The sequence below is a fragment of the Nannospalax galili genome, unplaced genomic scaffold, assembly GCF_000622305.1.
Source record: "Nannospalax galili isolate Female #2095 unplaced genomic scaffold, S.galili_v1.0 scaffold411, whole genome shotgun sequence".
NCBI classification, from domain to species: Eukaryota; Metazoa; Chordata; class Mammalia; order Rodentia; family Spalacidae; genus Nannospalax; species Nannospalax galili.
The window spans coordinates 546351-567010 of NW_008329714.1; the positions used below are offsets into that span (position 1 = coordinate 546351).

The 20660-nt window shown below is 50.4% G+C and overlaps 1 protein-coding gene across 8 annotated transcripts in view; it reads right to left on the bottom strand.

Annotated features, from left to right (window-relative positions):
- Kiaa0556 (KIAA0556 ortholog) overlaps positions 1–20660 on the bottom strand; it is a 197178-nt gene that overhangs the window by 11816 nt on the left and 164702 nt on the right. For all 8 annotated transcript variants that reach the window (XM_029567752.1, XM_008841640.2, XM_008841654.3 and 5 more), the window contains 5 exons: positions 19246–20107; positions 11573–12289; positions 10225–10433; positions 9147–9225; positions 2726–2903 (listed from right to left, as the gene is read on the bottom strand). In XM_029567752.1, coding sequence (XP_029423612.1) covers positions 2726–2903; positions 9147–9225; positions 10225–10433; positions 11573–12289; positions 19246–20107 — 2045 coding nt within the window. The remainder of the gene's footprint in view (positions 1–2725; positions 2904–9146; positions 9226–10224; positions 10434–11572; positions 12290–19245; positions 20108–20660) is intronic.

The window sequence follows — 20660 nt, forward strand, 5'->3', positions numbered from 1 at the left end:
CTCCGAAGACTAAGGCAGGAGGATCTTGAATTTGCAGTCAGCTGGGACACAGAGAGAGACCCTGGGGAGGAAGAGGAGGAGGAGAAGGGAGGCAAAGTTGGAGGAGGAGGGAAGTCATCAAAGTGAAGAGACACCTTGTAAAATGGGGGAAAAAATCTTTGCCAGTTAGACTTCAGGGGATTAATATCCAAGATATATAAAGAGCTACAAAAATATCCAAAACCCAAATCATCCAATCATTAAATGGGCTAATGAAATGAATAGATATCTCTCAAAATAGAAATACAAATGGCCAATAAATACTTGAAAAACCAGCCAACATCCTTAACCATCAGGGAAATGCAAATTAAACATGCTTCAAAATTCCATCTCACCCCAATCAGAGTGACCTACTCAAGTTATCAAGAAAACAAATGAGGAATGGGTCTTCTGAATGAGGCAGCTGCCTCTGAGTCACCCATGCTGTTATAACCTCTCATCTGCATCCTGTAAGTGACCCCAACAAATTGACTGGCTCACCAAACTAGAAAAAAGAAAAAGAAAACAAATGACCACAAATGATGGTGAGGATGGCAGGGGAGCCTAATTCACTGCAGCTAGGAATGTAAATTGGTCCAGCTATTATAGAGATCAGTGTGGAGGTTTCTCAAAAATCTGGAAATAGAGCTACCTATGACCAGGATGTGCACTCCTGGGCATGCACCCAAAGCACTCAAGTCAACATCTCAAGAGATACATGTACATCTGTGTTCATCGCTGCACTCTTCACAGTAGTTAGGAAATAGAACAAGCCTAGATCAGCCACAGAAGAATGGATGAAGAAGCGTGGCACACAAACACAACAGAATTTTATGCAGTCGTAAAGAAAAATGCAATCATGGCATTTTCAGAGAAATGGATGGGACTAGAAATCATTATTGTAAGTGAAGCAAGCCAGACCCAGACAAATATATTTTTTCTTACATGTAGAACCTAAATTTAAAATTATGTGTGTGTACGTACATGGGTGTTTCTAGTTAAAAAAAAAAAACTGGAAGGCAGAACATTAGAGGAGGAAGAGATCTTAAGAGAGCATGATGGGCAGCTGTGACAGGACAGTGGAAGGGGCTTAGCTGGGGGAGAAAGGAAGCCTACTGGAGGGGGCACAGAGGACGGCTGTGTGAAGGGGTGGTGTGAGAACGAAGTATAGTGGCATGCACACGAAGCTGTCATGGCGAAACCCATTACTATGTATTCTACCCTGAAAAATAAGAAAGGGAAGAAAAGGAAAGAAGGGAAGAAAGAAAAGAAAGGAAAGGAAAGGGAAAACCAGAGAAAGGAATACCCTAGAGGTCCCTGGAAGTCTGAGGGGGCTCTTAGCCATTAGCACAGCCCAGGTGCACAGCTCAAGTGCACAGCATTAGGGGAGCCTCTATCAGCTCAGGCTACACTGCCCACAGATTTCAGTGTGCTGAAGACGCTGAGGTCATGTTTCCCTTTTCAAGTCCTTAGAGATACACATGGAAGTGTTTAAAGATGGCTAAGGACAGGCTTGAGACTTTGAAGATGATCTTTGGGATGGCGAGTGGGTGATGGGGATGGACAGGGTGATGGTAGGGTGTGGGTCCCTCCTGTAGCCAGCCAGGAACAGCTCTGAGGCTCAGGTCCAGATCCTTGGGATGACCTGCCAGGACCCAGAGCCCGGGGTGGCCCCAAGCAGTCAGTACCAACAGGGGATGAGGGCCACAGCAAAAGGACATCTGAAAAGGACAAGCAGAACCCAGCCAGGACAAGAGCCACAATGCAATCACCCTCTTCCTAACCTGTAGTATTGGAGATTGCTGTTGCTATTTATTGACAAGCACACCAAGGGAAAGGAGCAACCTAACTCTTCAGTTAAGTGCCTGGGTGGGCACCACTGCATGGCTTGTATTCAAATCATGACTGCCACTTAACGGGCCTGGGTGCCTTTAGACACTTTCTGATCTCAGCTTCCTTGTCTGTACATAGGGGTGATAATAATGCTTCTTATTCTAAGCTTGTGGATTTTATGGATGGACATCAGTAACTTGGTTAACACAGCCCAGTGCCTGGCACTCAGCTCTCTAAAACGGCATCTGTACTATGGGCTATTAAACTGTCTTTTCTGCTACGATTGGTGACATTAAGACACTTATGGAAAAGGCAAGATTTGAACTCTCATTCCCCAAACTTCCTGGTCTTTTCTCATTCACATTTAAAGCTGTCCAGAGCAGGGGGTCAAGTGCCAGTCTATGCATGACAGGTCCCTGTGGATGGACAATGCAGAGCTTGTCATTCATGGACTTGATTCAGCCTTGGCTACGGCATCTGGTATGTGCAGGAGGCAGGGCAGCCACAGTGGCTTGCACAGACCCCCTTGCCGCTCACCCTCCAGCTTGCAGAGGGGAGAGGCCTGGGGCACGCATGAGAAAAGTGCAGTTGGTCACCACCAAAGCCTACAGACCATGGCTGTGCAAGGCCCTCACTGAGCCCAGTGGAAGTACATCACACAGCATCTGCGGACACACCAGTCTGGCTTTGCATCCTGTTTGCCCCTCAGCTGTGTGGCCTGTGGGAAGGGTCACCTCAGCTGTGAGCACATGCCCTCCCCAGGCAGTGCTGGGGCAAAGGCTACATGGGATATAGTTTGATGTTTGTCAGAAGCCTGGGGTGCAGAGTGGGCCCCTGGACCCCGGCTGCCCAAAGTCAAGTTTCCAACACTTACTTGTCCAGGGTCCGGGAGTCATCGGTATACTCAGGCAGGTCATTTAAGTCCCTGGGGGAGGCAGAGAGCTGGTGTGGGAGGATGGGCAGGGCCTGGCCATCCTTGCCTACTACTTCCAGGCCAGTGAGCCCTAAGTAGTGCAGGTCCCCCCAGGAGGCAGTGAAGTTTATTCGGAGGCCTGTGCGGGGAAGAAAAGTAGCCTGTTACCCCAAGAGGCTCTGGAGCAGAAATGCAAGGTGGAAATGGGAAGAGAGTAGCTCTTCAGCCTCTCCACCCTCCCCACGTGAACCCACACTCAACTTGGCTATTCCTTTCTCAGGTGCCTTCAGGCCCAGGCCACTGCCTGTTCAGGACATGCTGCAGGCTGAATGGGAAACCCACACGTGGCTGGGTCACACCACCCCATGCTTTGAACCCAGTTGGCGCCCCAATGCTGTCTGGCAGCAAAGTGTTCCTCTCTTGGCTTCTGATTCCCCCAGGCCTCATTGTGCACCAGGGACCCTTAGCTCAACCCAGGTGGTCTTTCAGTTGTTCATTTTTTTATGCCTTTCTTCTACCACAGAATCTTTGCACTTGCTGGTCCCTGTCTGGAACTAGGAGGCCAGGCTAACTTGTGCCTCAAGGCCAGGTCAGTGCTCCATTCTCAGCCTGCCATGTCTCTGTGGTTCCTCTTCCAAACCTGGCTGCTACCACTTGCTAAATACCAACCTGACCTGCTCTGCCAGGTGGCTGACTCCTTAGGAGAGAAAGCTCACCTGTCCTTCTAAAATACTGTGTACCCAGATACTGGCACAGTGCTTGGCATGTGGTAGGGGTTAAGTGAATAAAGCATCATGCCAGAAAGCCTCACATCCAGAACTTGACTGTGTAAAAACTGGTTCCTACCATGAGCCCTCAACTGGATTTAGGGTAAAGGAAGGGGCTGCTGGTGACCCCATCCTTCCACCTCAGTTCTCACCCCACTCCATCAGAGACCATTAGAGGCGACTTCCCTCTCCTAGGGCAAACAGGCCAGGTGACTCACTCCATTGCCCAGAAAGCTCACCCTTACTAGGTCTCTGGGTCACATGCTGTCACCCTGTCACATTATTTGGCTGGAATTCCTCCTTCCTTCCCAATAGAGCTGGGCTGAACCCAAAGCTCTCCTATCCTTGGAGAAACCTGGCCCATTTTAGCACCCTGCTGGCATCTGAGCCCTGAAGGATAGCTCTTTGGGCTTCCACGGAATGCCAGTGTGGATGATCGATCTGGAAAAAGGAAGCCTAGGGTTAGGAGGTGCCATTTTTCTCAGATGAGGAACTGGGAGTCCAGCAAGCTTCTACAACACTCTGGGGACCAGGCTGTGACATCTTGTCTTCTGCCCTGTGATTTCCCAGCATCCTCTTTGTGACTCAGCCCTCAGCCCTCCTCTCCATGGTGCCAAGGTCAGTCTGAACATCTTGGGGGCTTTGCTGCTTCCCCCATGTAGAGGTGGGTCAGCCTTCCACCCTGCATTCTGGCCACGTAACTGGCTCTGGCCAGTAGACGAGGAGCAAATGTCAAATGAACTATGCACAGGGCTCCTCTTCCTTCTGCCCTATGCTGGAGCCAGGCCAGCTCAGTCAGTCACCTGTGACTCTGGCCAGCAGCTAGACATGCAGGCAGCTGCTTGTTTACCCACTGGCTGCTCAGACACATGAGAAGACCTGGTAAAGAATACCTGAGTGGCTCAGGTCAGAACTAGCCAGTTAAACCACAGAATCATGAGCACTCATCAATGCAGAGTGCCGCACTCAGTTGCTCCATTTTGGGTTGGTCTGTTCTACAGCAAAAGCTGACTGACACACTCCTCCTGGCCATGTTCAAATGTCATCTCTTGGGGATGCTTGCTAACAATCTGAGCTCACACAGTACCCCACCCCCATGCTCTTGCCTCTCATGCTTTCTTCATGCGACAAGGTCTTCTTACATTAATTTGCTTATTTATGTCTACTAGTCTCTCCAGAGGCTCCCCAAGGCCAGGACTGACTCTTCTACTTCCAGAGCCTAGAAGAGGAGTGCCTGACTAATAGATGTTCAGTCAAGTTTTGTTTATTAACCCATGGTTGACAGAAAGGGAGGTAGGTGGTCAGTTCATGGTGAATGGTAAACGTAGTGCTCACTGACCATCTCCATGTGTGAGCTGTGCTTTTAGAACTGGAGGTGCCAGAACTAATGCAGTAAGCTGTGCTCACCCTGAAGTCAGCAGACCGTTGGTGAGAGCCAAGTACCACAGCTGTACAGACCACAGCACATGAGCCATGGTGCACTAGGATGGAGTGGCTGAGAGGGAGGCCTGAGCTGCAGCCTGCATGCTGAGGAGAGGCCTGCCATACTTTTGCCTTTCTGGAGAAGAATATTCTAGATTGAGAGAACAAGTTGAACCCACATCTGGAAGCAGTAGAGAGAGTAGAGGAACACGAGGTAGAAAATGAGATGGGGCTTGATCCCACGTGGAAGTTGGAATATTCAAGATGTAATGGGAAGCTGCATGATTCCCTTTGCAGCCTGGGCTGGCCTCAATCTTGTGGTCCACCTGCTTCAGCCTCTGGAGTGCTGGGATTGCAGGTGTGCACCACCGTGGGGCGGGGGGTCACATCCACAGGGAAGAGGCACAGGCTGCACTGCATCTTGGAAAGCATCCCACAGCAGGACTGAACAGGGAGCCAGATGAGGAAGACATGCTGGCACTGAGGAAGGCCTCAACAGTTGTGGTCGTAGAGGGAGTGGGCAGCAGTGGGCAGATCTGGGGTTGTTTAGGAGGTAACAGAGCCTGAGCTCTCAATGGCTTGGACAGAAGAAGGGGAAGAGGTTGACCCAGGTGACCTAGTGGGGTGGGGAGTGTATACAATGAAGTAGACTGGGACGGGAGGGGCAGGGCAAGGCAGCTTGCAGTCCCTGTGTGTGCCTGGTAAGATGTGTCGAGGTTCCATCTGATCTGGATGTGACTGGTCTCCTGTGAGCTGATCTCCACATTCCAGATGCATTTTCCTCTGTGCATCAATTAGTATTTATACAAATGGAAATTAATTTCGTTATTTCTCTCTCATGTTTTGGTCCTCTTGGCTCTGTCCCTATTCATCATGGCTGATATTTGTAAAACTTCCAAAATTAGTACCATCTGCAAATTAGCAAGTCATATATTCCCTTCCAAAACATGAATAGGATCATCTATGCTTACCCACCAGCACCCCCAGGCCCCTTTATTAAAGTTCTCTCCACCTGCATAGGTTGCTGGAGTGGGTAAAAGATGGAATGGGGGTTGTCAAAGGCCTGCAGGCTCTCCTGGCAGGTGCAAAGGTCAAAGGTCACAGTGTTCTACTCCAGGGCCAACCCCTCAGGCCACCACAATGTCATCCCTGAGAAAGGGTGGGTTGGTTCAAGGGAAGGACACTGATAAACAGCCCCTAGGAGAAAACAGCAGTCCACAGGACAATGGTTGCTTCGGGCCAGCTAGTGCCCTCACCTGCTTCCTTCTCTTCTGGGGAGAGGTCCTGTTCCTCCCACCCTACCATAGTGGACCTTACTAGGCTTGAGACCTAGGTTGGATCCAGAGATGTAATTCTGGGGCAGCTGTTGGATCCAGTGGTAGGCAACAGAGGTGGTGCATGCTCTGAGGTTGTGAGTCGAGGGTGGATGTGAACACAGCATGCCTGTGAGCCCCTGGTGCACAATCCCATGGAGAAGGCAGGAGGCAAACAGGGCAAAGTGGTGGAGACTCAGCAGTCTCCATGGTGTCATTTCCCTGTCTGTATCTAGCTGCCTGAGAAACTAGTGACCCCTAACTTTCCAGGTGCAAAGCCAGTCAATTCTCTTTTTTGCTGAATTCACTTGAATTCAATTTCCATTGTTCATTTTTTTAAAAACGGTGACTAACACTAGGGAAGCAAATTTAAAAAGAAATGATTGCTGTCCTCTGGGACTTTGCAGCCTCACAGGGGGATGCTGAACCTTACAGAGGCCTGTATCGCAAGGTAGCCTCTTAGCTATATTTACTCACTAAGTGAGTGTCACAGAGCCCCAAGGCCTGTGGCAGTATGTAAGGATCAAACTTTGGAGCCAGATACCCTTCCTTCCATTCCCAGCTTTGGGGCTAGCTGTGTCACTTCAGGAGGGTTACTCAGGCTCTCTGGGCCTCAGGTGCCTAATCTGATGTGGAAAATGATGATGGATGCTAAGAATTGGGAAGGTTCAGTGAGGTCAGGCAGGGAAGGCCCAGCTCTGCCTCTCAGGGAGATGAAATTTGCCCCAGGTCAGGTTCTCACCTAACATTGGTTGGCTATTTATTCATTTTTGAGTGTATGCAAATGTTCATGTGTATTTGTGTGTGTGTGTATGTGTGTGTATGTGTGTGTCTGTGTGTGCACGCACATGGAGGCCAGACACAATCTACCTCGATTTTGGTTTTGTTTTTTTTTTAATTTGTTTTTGAGACAGAGTCTCTCACTGGGTTCTGGGGCATACCAAATAAAACAGACTGGCTGACTAGGGAGCCCTAGGAATCCACTTATCTCTATCTTCCCAGGACTGGGATGACAGGTGTGTACCTCCATGCTTGACTTTTTATGTGGGTACATGGCAAGCTTGTATGCCAAGTACTTTACCAACTGAGCCATCTCCCTAGCCATTCATTCATTCATGCACTCATTCATTCATTGACTGAGACAGGATCTCCTAAAGAGCACAGGCTGGCCTTGAACTCAGGTCTTCCTGCCTCTGCCTCTCAAATGTGGGAATGATGGCTCTTTGGTCTGTTATACTAGAGTAATTTAGAGTAGCTTGGAATGCAAAGGGCAGTAAGGATTAAAAATAAGTCACTTCTTCCTTTCTAAGAGATCATTTGTCCCTCAGAGACAAGGGACAGAAGGATTTCTCTCTGAGGACAATGGGGAGGACTTTTGGGGAGGAGGGCTTCAGGAGAGCAAGCGGGAAGGAGGTGTGGTGCATACCAAGTACCACCCAGACCCCTTGGCCAGGGCAGGAGACTGCCTCAACCATTGCCAAAGGCCACAGCTCTACTTACTCACTAGGCTGGTGAGTGTCAACAGAAGGCCATTGCCCCTCCTGGGGACAGTCTATGTTAACATGGGACATGGGCATGAAGACTCGGTTTTCACTCAAATCAGGATATTCCCAGTGGACACCCCGGCTTTTCTTTTGTACTTTCTAACTGTTAGGGTTGTCACAAGACCACCCATGAACTACCTCTGTCCTTTGTCCAGGCCTGCCTGCCCCATTATATAGGTCCTAAGAGGCTCCTAGTCATCCTCCCTCAGAGATTACCTTAGTGAACCCAAACTCAGGGCGGATGGATGAGGCAAGCACAGAGGTGGAGGGAGGCACTCAGACCCAGGAGGGGCTGAGAGAGCTGCTCTGTCTTTGCGATGGTAGGGAGGGGCAGGAGTAGGCTGGGCAGGAACAGAGGAAAGGGGCTGCTTCCTGAGAGGACTGGGGAGCAGAGATGCAGCTGTTGTTTTCAGGAGATAAACTGGAAGGAGGTGACACAACACAGGGCAAGAAAGAGCAGGAAGCAGGGCTGACAGCCAGAGCCTGTTAACAGGCCCCTGGAGGGAGGAGACGACCTCACCGGCAGTTGTAACCTCGGTTGGTCTGGAGCTTCCCTAGATGGTGAGGGGCTGACATAGGCGTGAGTAGACTAAGAGAGGAACTGCCTATAAGAGACAACAATGGGGAAGGAGAGAGGAACAGGAGCCCAGATAGGGTCTGCTCTGGTGCTAAGCTGGCTGCCTGCTGCAGGCATGGTGCAATATGTGCTTTCTTTGGCTCATGTGTTTTTGGGTTTTTTTTTCTGTTTTTTTATTTTATTTTATGTGTATGAGTACTTTGTCTGCAAGTATTGTAAGTGTATCTGTGTCATACAATGCCTGCCAGAGGCTAGAAGAGAGTGTCAGATTCCTAGGAACTGGAATTGCAGACTGTTGTTAGCTACTATGTGGGTACTGGGAACTGAACCTGGGTCCTCTGCAAGAGTATCCAGTGCTCTTAACTGCTGAGCCATCTCCCCAGATCTGGTTCATATGTTTTAATACATGAAATTAGCCAACATTTAAGAATCTGAAGCGCTCACATAAAATCATAGGTTTGGGGGAAGTCAGAGGACCTGGTCTGGGCCCTGTTCCAGCTTCCCATCCACTTTGCTTTGTGTCTGTACTAAGCTACCTCAGAGCTCAAGAGCAGCTCTGCCCACTGTGCCTGCAGAAGTCTTGGGCCCAAAGCCTGACTCCCAAATCCTCCCATTCTCCATTTTTTAGGTCTTAGCTATAGCCTCCTGGGGCAGAGTCCCGGTGAGCACACAGATTTATTGGGTACAAAATGCCACCACACCCCTCTACAAGCACAGACTGCAAAGAGGCCCCTGCTAGGGACTGGGGAGGGGACTCACGCAGCCCATGGAAGATGCCCGGCTCCGGTGTGGTGACTTCAGAGACAGGGACATTGGGCGACAGCACTAGCCCTGGTACCTGCAGGGTGGTTTAGGGAGAAACAGAGGGAAGAAGAGAGATTTCAGCAATACCCACACAACTGGCCATTTCCTAGATTTGGTGCCCACCTGTGCCCAGGAAATCTGTAGATCCCTGCCTTTCTGAGATGAGGTTTATGGGTGGCTGAAGCCTGGGACCTGGCCCTGCCTGCAGCTCTTACTGACAGCTGAGGGGTGCTGTTCCACCAGGGTATTCAGACTTTCTCAAACACAGAAGGGCTCATAATGCCTAGGGAGTGAGAGGGTTGGAGGAGGGAAGAAAGGAATGTAGGATGGGAGGGGGAGGAAGAAAAGGAGTAAAGGGGAAAAGGAAGGAGACAGGAAAGAATGGAGACAAAGGGTCATGGAGGGAGGCCACGGCCACACTGAGAAAGTGGTCTGTATGTCTGCTGCCTGCCTCCCTTACAACTTTCCAAGACCCATCCTGTCTCCTAGGGTTTCTGCCCCATCTTCTTCTCCTACCTCTCTGTCCCTGTATTGGCAAGACCCTCCTCTGAGACCCTGGGGCCTCGGTTTTCATCTCTGGTCCTTGGCATGGGCTCACCCTAGGCTTGAAGGTCTTTCTTTTCCGCTGGAGTCATGCACTCGGGTTCTAGCCTTGACACTCACAGGGTACCCTTGATGAGCCACTTAATTGTGTCCTCCACAGGAAGACAAACAGTCCCTACTCAAGGGTTATACTGGGTGAGTGTGGGTTATAACATGCCATCAGGCAACACAGCTGTGCTTATTGTGGGTTTTTTAAATGGTACTGAGAGTGAAATATGACATATAGAATAAACAAGGAAGTAGAAAATGAGGACTGTCAAGACAGCAGCCCCTGAGGTCTAAAGGATGTCCTTCTTAATTCTCTCCTCTCTGTCCTGAGTTAGGGGCTCTCACCCTACCACCTGGGAGGATAAGGGAGACCCTGACTCAAACAACAGCAAGAACAAAAGGGACTCCATTTAGGGGAGCTCCCCAGCCCACATAGCCCTACCTGGTCCTCTGTGCCCATGCCAGCCTGTGTGAAGGGCCTCTCCTCCTGGTCCTCACTGTCAGCTGTGCTGGGCCTCCTCAGTGCCTCCTCGGGCTGCAGTCCACACAGACTCTCTATGTCCATGTCGAACGTTTCATCCAAGCAGAATATGGCCTCCAGGATGTCCTCGTCAGTGGTGAACAGTATGGTGTCTCCAAAGTGCTCAGGGGCTGGGCACAGCACCAAGACAGAAGGCTGAGCTGGCCTTAGGCCCCAGTGGGCCTGCCTTTAGAACCTGTCCCAGTCTCTATACTAGAAGACCCCAAGCAGCTGACAGTCGCTGATATGAGCCAGTGGTTTAATTCTACATTTCAGAAACTTACTCTATCAAGTTGACAGCCACAAGATCTACTGGTGAGACCTCATGGAATGAGAATCCTTACCATCTCTCACCAAACAAGTATCATATACTTGGTGTGGGTGGGATCCTGGGTGCCAAACCAGATCCCTGAGCCTGTTTTTGTTTTTCATTTTTGCAGCACTGGGGATGGACCACAGGGTCTCACACATGCTACATAAGAGTTCAACAACTAAGCTACAGTCATAGACTCCCCTTGCCTTTAATTTTTGAGATGGTCTTGCTAAGATGCCCAGGCTATCCTTGGATTCATTCTATAGCCCAGGCTGGCCCCAAACTCATGACCCTCCTGCCTCAGCCTTCTATGTAGCCAGGATTTCAGGCTTACCAGGCCCAACTTATTTAAGTTAGGGTCTTACTAGCCCAGGAGGATTTCAAATAGTATGAGAGAGCTAAGTCTCAAGGATGACTTTATCATTCATCCATACAAGTTCCCATTTCCTGCCTCAGCCTCTCCTGTGCTGGGGATCATGGGTGTGTATGGCCTAGCCTGGCTTCCTGCTGACCCTTTTATGTAACACCTTACCTGGCAGATGTGGGTGTTTTGCTCCCAACATGGGGAGCTGGGCTCTAGTGACTGGCTGCTCCTGGGCTCCCAAAGCCCTACCCCTTTGCCTTAAGGTAAGAAAGACCCTGTGACTCATGACTTGGAACTCCATGGAGTTGGGCTGAGGCTAGACTTCCCTTGGAACTGTATTCTCACACCCCTCAACTGCCTAGACTTGCAGAAAAAGCCCCTTCTCAGGTTCAGGATCCAGGACCCTAGACAGGCACTTAGTGGAGAGTGGCAGGAGACCAGCCCTGGCATGCTCACACTGGAAGAAGTGAGAGAAGACCAGTCCTATGAAGAAGAAGCCCTATCTATCCTGGGCTAGCTCTTGGGTTTTCCCCCCATGCCTCAGAGAGTAGCAAACAAAGGCTTCTAGAACATTTTCCACAGGTATACTATACCTCCCATCAGGGTTCCTGATGCCTTGGCAATTTCACCTTCAAAGATACACTGTGTGTCCAACAGCATGGTGATGTCCTTTACACCACGGAAGGAGTGTATCCGAGACTTATTGTAATTCCAAATTCTGATCAGGGCGACTTGGCAAGGATGTGTAAATTCGATGGAGATGGAATGGGCCATGCCTGGTGTGAAGGGGGCCAGCCACACGTGCATATCATCCTGGGTCCTGTTTACCCCATCAATAAGGTTGGAGACCACACGGGGGTCTTTCCCATAAGCTGGTAAAATATTGATGTCAGGGGGATCTGCTGTAATGCTGGAAATCTTCACTGGCTCCCCAGTGGAACTGAAGATCTCTATGCCGTTAAGGCCGACATAGTGCCTGTCCCCCCATGTGGACTTGATGTCAATGACCAAGTGCTGTCCATAAGGCAGGACAGGGATTTTAAAGTCGCTGTCATCATCTGCCTCCATGGAGGTGCTTCCCTGTCCTTTCGAGGGCTCCTCCCTCCAGGGGGCTGGTGAGTCCTCGAACCAGCCGCCCCTTTGCTGCTTCAAGAACTCATCCAAGATGTCTCTCTGAGGCTCTAGGGTGGAGATGCGGCCCCGGTGGGAGCGGTTGAAAGCACTGAGGGAGTCCCATGATTCATGCAACGTGTGTTCTTGCTCATTGCCCCACTGCAGCCAGGACAGCATCCTGGTGGCCTGAGTGTCTTCTGGAAGAGAGGACACAGGAGGAGAGGCACCCAGTTAGCATCACACCCTTGGAAGCTGCTTCACGCAATCACTCTGGGCTGCCTGAGAGGCCTTTCTAACATCTGTGGGTCATGGCAGGGATGAGACCAGCCTGTAACTGCGGGGCAGTCAGGGAGGAGCATGGCCTCCTGTCCTACACGACCTTCAATGTTGGGTTTGGCAAAGATCTGTACCATTCCCCAAGTCTACAGTCTCATTTCAGAAGACAGAAGGTATTTTTAATAGACCTTGAAATTTATAAGAGTGCAGCCATCTTGCAAATCAAAAGAACTACAGTTTGCATCTTGAATAGCCCCTCAAAGGCTGGTATGTGCAGACCTGTCCTCCAGCCTGTGACACGACTGGGAGGGAGTGGAGCCTTTAGGAGGCAGGGCCTAGTGGGAAGAAGTTAGGTTGCTGGGGGTGCCCTTGAAGGAGACACTGGATCTTGGCTCCTGCTCTTCTTCTCTTCACTTTCCAGCTACCATGAGGTAAGCAACTTCTTCCACCACATGCTCCTGCCATCACATGCTGTCTTGCCACAGGCCCAAGAAGCCTCTGACAGTGTGAAAGTTGTCTGTCTCAGGTGTGGTATAGTGATAGAAAGCTGACACAAAAAGGCTATTTTGTGTTGTAAACTTGCCAGAAGTCACCTCCACTTAGAGACCCACATGGGCTAGGGCCACACTGCTGCCCCTGGGGTCCAAGTCAGCCACAGTGGGGGCTGCAGTGCACTCGGGGCTGGCCCGGTCGCATGACTCCAACAGTGCTCCCAGAGACTACTTAATGGCTGGAGAATGCTCATAAAATAATGTTAAGTGAATCTGGACATGGTGGCATGTGTCTGTAATCCCAGCACTAGGGAGGTAGAAGCAGGAAGATCACAAGTTCAAGGCTAGCCTGGGCAACCTCAGCAGGTGTATTAAAGGGTAAGGCATCTGTCCTCTCCCACATGTGGCTAAAGCCTGAATCCTGCGCACATGGAGGTCACAGACCAATCCTCTGAGGGAGGATCTGGAGGCCCTTCTCAAATCTACAAACCCAGGGTGAACACCAGGCATTGGCCCATCCAGGCAGCACACAGCCAAGGACCGTCCAAGGGTGTCTGCACAGACAGCAGCTGGCAGCACTGCCACTCTACGTTTCTTCTTTTCATGTCCGAAAGCACCTGCACTCCATTTCCTGCCTGTCTCCTAGAGGGCTTGGCACCATCAATTATCTCCTCTCTCTAGAATCTTCTACCACTGCTTCCCCCAGTGTTTCCTGTCGCTCTGCTTGCAGACATGCACAAATCTCTCCTGCCTAGAAAAGGGACGGTTTCAGATACAGAAGCATGCTCCCACCTATCCTTCTCCTCTCCTGCAGACCCTCTGCTTCCTGCTCCAATGGCCTCTCAATATCCAATAGCCTCTCCTTCTTTTGGGAACAAGTCTCTGTCTTCTGGATATGCGCCCCTGCCCCTCCTACTTTCAGGCCAACCACACTAGGTGACCACCACCAACAGCCTTCCAATGCTGACCTCAGGAGGCCATCCAGTCCACTGGCTGAGCCAGATTGATGGGAGATAGGGTGAAGTCAGGGCCCATATTTCCCCACACTGTTGGAACCCTTCCTAAAAATGATGCCAAACTGGGGGACTAGAGCCAAGAGATACAGAGAAAAACCTTATCTGAGCTCCTGGATCGAGCCATGCCTGAATGCAAAACCCTGGTGGTTTTCTGCCCTTTGAATGTCTAAGACACCTACTATTCTCAGAGCTCTCCACTGACACAGCTTTCTGCAGGTGGCAATGACTCCCCAGTCTTCTGTTAGTCTTCATTTCATGCTTGACAAATCTCTTCCATTTGATAACTCTCCCTCCCAGTGACTTAGGAGATATACTAGTCCACTAACTTGTGATCTTCTTGCCTCAGCCCCAGAGTTCCAGGAGCACTGGTGTGCCCAGCCAGTCCACCACACCCAGCCTAGGTACCCAGCCCCCAACAGCTTTTTCCTGCTCTGAAGTCTGGGAGTCTCAATTCCAACTGGCCCTCTCAGCCCCCATGGGACGCCTGGTTCCCATGCAAGCACTGCCCAATCTCAGAAGTCAAGTTCTGCCAGTGTCCTTCAGTTCTAGTGACTGCCTAGGAGGTTTGGTCATGTGTAACTCTGTCACATTGCTCCTGGGCCGTGAACCCGCAGCAGGGTTTATCACACTGTTCACACTGGCATCATCTGTTTAACACTGAGGATAAAGACAACCTTTGCTCACCATGCCCACAGGGTCCTGATGTGGCTGGGTTCCACCACTTCCCTCCCCCTCAGCCTTTCTGTTCTGAAGCACCAGCCCATCTGTCTGAGGGTACATCAGGTGTCTTCTGTAGTGAGGTGCCCTCTGCTGGGAATACTTCCTTCAGATGCCCACCTCCTTCCAGTGGCCTCTGCCACCTCAGCCTTGTTCCCTGTTGTTCCAGTGCCAAGCACAGATAGCATGAGGTACCCAGAGATCCCTAGAAAGCAGTTGGCAGTACAGGAACAGGCTTCTGATACCAGGTTCCTGCCATCAGGAACAGGATCAGGCCTGGAGGCTGAAGGACATCCCTCCTGTTTTTTGGCTCTCCTGTGCCTTCCCTGCCCCCTTCTTCCCATCTGCCGCCAACACTTCCTTCGTCCTCCCCTCTCAGGCACTGGCATGAAGGAGGCAGAAGCTCCTGCATGGGCTGTCATCACTTGGGTCCATGTGATCTGACTTCCTGAAAGGAACGATGGTTGGCTTGCAAGTGCACTGGGAGACACTAAACACCACATGTCAGGAACTTGGTCTGCCCAGAGAGCAGGGACTTGGCATTTCTTCTGAGCCTGTCTTCCAGACTCTTCTGCCTGAGTCACACACATGGGTCTAAAAGCAGAGGTGTGGACTTTCTCCTGGCCCTCTTGAGTGTGACAGCAGCTGGGCGCCCACATGTCTGTCTGTCTGCTGTGAAAAAACTCTCCCTACTGCTTGAGATCAAGGCTCATCCTGTCACTGTACAGCCCATCCCAAATCTGCTAGACAAGACGTTCCTTCTTTTTTCTCTTTCCTAGTGCTAAGGATGGAAACCAGGGCCTTGCACATCCAGGAAAGTGCTCTCCCCCCTCAGCCATGCCTCCAACCTCCGTTCCAAACCCAGAAGGGCAGCAGAAAGCTCTGGCATCCATCTGCAGTCAACACAGTCTAGAGGGACCACTGATGCCAAAAGTTTCTTGGGTGGAGTTGGATATGAAGAATGAATCTCAGAGCTCAAGTTTGTAAAACTGCCCGTGCCAATGTCATGTCTGCGTGAGCAGCTACTAACATAGGGAAAGAGCGCAAACAAGGGAAGACACAGCAGAGCTGCCTTTCTTCTATGCTTCAGATACCATGGATTGGGCAAGGTATGGACATCTGACCCAAGTGGACCAATCAGCTCCCTTGAGACCCTGGGACCTGGTTGCTGGACCTAGAGCCAGGGCCTGGTCTCTCAGAGCTGAGAGGTCTCTGACTGTCTCTGAACACACTAATGAGGAAAGGGTGGTCAGGTGGGCCTGTGGGAAGGCCATGGTAGGTGTAGCAGACTCTGGGGGCAGGGGAGAGATGAGAAGGAGAAGATGCCACCTGTCTGCTTCTGCATCAGAGTCCCCGGAGTTCTCTACCTACTCCCCTTTGCTGCTGCTCACAGTAAAGGCTCATGAGATGCTCTGGGGCCGAGGAACCCTTGAAGCCAACACTTCCAGAATGCAGATGGCATTATAATAAATTTGACTCCCACTGTCTCTCATACACAGTGGTGGGCTCACAATGGCGAAAGCAGAACTCTGCAGCCACTGTGAGTTTATCTACCCCACCAGCACCTTGAGGGGCTAGACTATCACATTTCCTAGAGGTTCTGGCTGTGGGGTTTGGCCCTAGGTGATGGATAATACACAATTTCTAAGTGAGTTTCCTTGTTAGCAAGACTGGCTTAACAAGCATTAAATCTCCAGGGCTCAGTGCATAATGTGTCACTGAGCCAAGCAAGGAAATGCCTGGCAAGAAATTAAAGTGAGACGGAGGACTCTGAACTTGGGCAGTTGGACTATTGCCCATCTCTGAGAACTCCCAGAGGCTCTGTGTCTATTTAGAGCATGGGCTGCCAGGCTCAACCATTCAGTGAGCACTGGTCGCTATGCTAATAGGCACCAAGGGAATAGTGGCTTTAGGCCTGGATGATGAAGCCAGGGTTCCAGCCCCATGCTAGCCCCCACTGGCTATGTGACCCAGGAAAGTTACTTAAACCCCACTTCTTCTGTAACATGGGGCTGTTGAAAGGGTTCAGGATCATTTAGCAAAGAGCAAGTGGATACCAGTCTAGTCCCTGCAGCTGCTTGTCCCCCTGTTCCTCCCCTACTGCGTGTCACCTGAGCCAGGCTCACACACTCAGCAGGCTTCTGTTTTTTTTCCCCCCTGGTGTAGGTATGTTTGTGTGTGTACAGGTGCACGTACACATGGGTTTTGTGCATGTGGAGACTGGAAGACAACCTTGGAAATTGTCTTCAGGAGCAGTCCACCTCCTTTGAGACAGGGTCTCTCATTGGCCTAGACCTTCCCAATTTGACTAGACTGGCTGGCCAGCAGTCCCAGAACACTTCCTGCCTCTGCCTCCCTCAGTGCTGGGATTAAGTGGGTTCTGGGGCTCGAACTCAGGGTCTTAAGCACTTTGTTGACTGAGATATCCCCTAGGCCATTTCAATGTTTTTCTGGAGACAGGGTCTTCCTATGGAGCAGAGGCTGGTCTGGGGCGTGTGATCCTCTTGCTTCACTCTCCTGATGCAGGGGTTCTACCATGCCAATCACACCCTCTGAGGCCTCCTAACCTCCTCCTGCACCTGCTCTCCTCCCTCTACCCAGTCTCGGGAGTCCAGGTGAGAGGCAGATGGCAGTACTCTGTAAAGACCCAGAGGGCAGCCAGTGCATTAGGTGGGGGAGGGCTCAGAATCTGAGAGATTTGCTCTGTATCCTATGTGACACATGAGGGACCAAGCAGATACTCGATGATACAGTAAATAGAGATGACTCACTAAGAAGGGCAAGCATGGGCTTCCCATGTGGCTACACCAGCAAGAGGCAAAATCAGAGCACAGGCAATATAGGCTAGGGGAGGAGGAGGAGCAGCTGCCACCATTGGGGCATGCCTCTTTGTCAGGCTCTGGGTCAACGCTGCCCACGTATCTTATTTGATCCTCCTTGGATTCCTATGATATGACCAGCATCTATTACAGATGAGGAAACTGAGGCTCAGTAGGGGCTTCGTGGGACAGGGTGCAAGGGGTTAAATTAGAGGTGCCAGGGTGGTCATGGCTTAGCAGGTCTGCTAGGTGGTACAGGACACATAAGCTGACATCCTGCTTACTACTGGCTTAGCACTCCCCAGGTGCCAGGCACTATTACTGCAGGAAAGTCATTTTCTTGTTTGTTCCTCACAACTTTGACAAGGGGGAGGGGTGTCAATCCCAACTTACAGATAGATACCAAGATCCAGAGAACAGAGCCGTGGTTACCAGGCTAGATCTGCATGCAGCTGGATTGATTCAGATGGTTTCAATACAAAGCACTCCACAGCACTGCTTCTCAGGGGCCAGAGTGGAATGGAAACATGCAGTGGTCCTGCTTTGAGCCCCTCACTCAGGATAGATGGGCAGTAGTCCCTCACCCTATACCCATCTTATTCACTCAAGATGGATGGATAGCATCCCCCGCTTATCTTATCTCCTTACTCATTCAGAAAGAACAGATAGCATTCCCCCACACATTATCTTCCTTACTCAGGATAGATAGGCAGCATCCTCTCATGTTACACTTTTGCTCATTCAAGATGGACAGGCAATGCCCCAACCCTGAGCCTTCATTCACTCAGGATGGACAAGCAGCATCCCCCTACCCTGTAACCCCTAACTCAGGATGGACAGGTAGCACCACCACCCTGATCCCCGTTACTTTCTCAGGATAGACACACAGCATCCCCCACCTCAGTACTTTCCCTCCCCCTTACTCACTAAGGATGGCCTTATAGATAACCCGCTTGCAAAGGCCACAGAGCTCTCATCCTGAGACCTGCCAGCAGATGCAGCTCCCCCCGACCTCCAGTACTAGGGATTAAACCCAGGGTCTTGCATATGCTGGGTAAATGTTCTGCCACCAAGCTTCAGCCCTAAACCTTATTTTTATTTTGAGACACGGTCTTGTTAAATTGACTAGGCTGGACTTGAAATCACTCTGTAGCCCAGGAAGGTCTTGAACTTGCAATTCTCCTGCCTCAGCTTCTGGAGTAGCTGGGATTACAGGCTTGAGGCATGAATCCTGGTGCTTTATTTTAAACACACAATGGTTTAAAAATAATCACCATAAGTTGCCAAAATTGCAAAGAAGTACTTTTTCTGTACTTGGGGTTCTCCTGACAAAACGAAAGGGCAGAGCTGGCACACTAGCCCTGAGTTCTAGCAAGAAGGCTATGTGGAGTGGCAGCTGTCCCTTCTAAAGGCCTCATGCCCTGCAGCTGGTCACCATCCTCACCTGTGGCCCTTCCCACACCCAGGCAAATGTTTGCTATGTTCAGCATCACCCTGGGGTTGTCCTCTAATACTAAAGGGTGAATTACCAGGGATCAGTGTCTTTATCAAAGATGGAGAATGAAGTCCAGTTTGGAAAAACCAGGTACTGCAAGAAAATGGGCCAAAGGACAGATCCTGGAGACAACAACAATCACGTCTAAAAGTTTAACAAGCAGAATGCCCTGTTAGCCCTCATTTGCTCCTTGCCTCTGGCTAAGACAGTGGATTTGTATCCCCTACTTGAGAATAGCCCCTTCTTTTGTAGATAACGAAATCGGGACCAGAAAACCAAATGGCTTCATACCAATTGGAGGCACAGAGAGTTGCAGTCAGTTGGCCTCTCCAAGCTTACCTTTGCTGGCTGGTTGGTCATCACCATCACTACCACTGACAGCATCCTTCTTTGGGCCCCTCCTCCCACTAGCAGTGCGCTCCCGGGTAGGGGGCTGGTTAAACATGTCCAAGTCATCACCACAGGCTTTGGAGGGTTCCCTCTGAGGTCTCTCCCCAGCAATCACATTCCAGCTGGTGGTCCGCCCTTGCTCACGGGGACCCTTTTCCTTGGCCTCTATCTCTCCAGGAGCATCACTGAGGACATCATCAGATGGGAGCTTGTTCTTCTGATCCAGAGGCTTCTCAGGACTAAGCCACAGGGGTTTGGGTTTCTGGTCTGCTTGCTTCCTGCCCATGCCTGTGGGAGAAGGCTGTAACCAGTGTGGAGTTTTCCCAGGGATCTCAGAGATTCTCCTGCCTGTGAGGTTTTCCAGTTGTTGGATTAAAGAGGGCTCCTTGCCCAAAGGAGGACATTTTCCAGTGGGGGAGGAAGAAGGGACACTGGGTCCATCATCCACTGAGACAGAGGCTACCGGTAGTCTTACATCATCTTGCAACTTGAACAAACTGTCCTTCCAGAAATTTGTAGAACTCATCCTTTCACCAAGGAAATCTCCTTGTGAGGAAACTGTCATATCCACTGACTGTGAGCAGCTGAGTCCAAGCTTCTTGTCTCTGTTCATGCCAGCCATTCTGGGGGCATCTCTGCTTTCTTCCCAGTCAGTGTCCAGGGCCTTCTCTGGATTCTCATTCTCAATTTTCTGTTCAACCAGGATATTGCAGTCAGCAGGGGCCTCACCACTCCCTTTATCTAACACACCATCAAAGACGAGGTTTTTGTTGACATAGAGTTTCACATTCTTGGCGCCAATGTCAAGATCCTGAAAGCACAAAATGGAAGAAAATGAAGACGTGGGGCATCAGATGGATGTGTCAAATTGTGGAAGTAGACGATGCCCCCAAAGAGGATGTAAAATGCTTAAAACATGAGCTTTCTAGAACTGGACCCAGATGTGGACTATGGTTCCTCTCCTTTCTCTGCAAAGCATTACATACTCTACAAACCGAAGGACTTTCTCAAAGAGGCAGCTTTAGTCGCTGGCTCAGTTCACATGGCCCCCTGTTGAGACACTGGTAATGGCCTACTAATTGGTCTCGCTTCTTCCTGGGTCTTGCTGTTCAACTTCACATTGCCATAGAGTTAATTTCTTACAGAACAAATATAGCCTGTCACTCCTTTGTGAACTCCTTCATGGTTTTTACTGCCTATAGTGGCATTTTTTTTTTTTTTTTTTTTTTTTTTTACAAAAAAACTTAGACAGGGTCTCCCTGTAGCCCCAGCTATCCTGGAACTCTCTAAGTAGACCAGGCTGGCCTTGAGCTCACAGAGATCCACCTGCCTCTGCTTCCCAAGTGCTGGGATTAAAGGTGTGC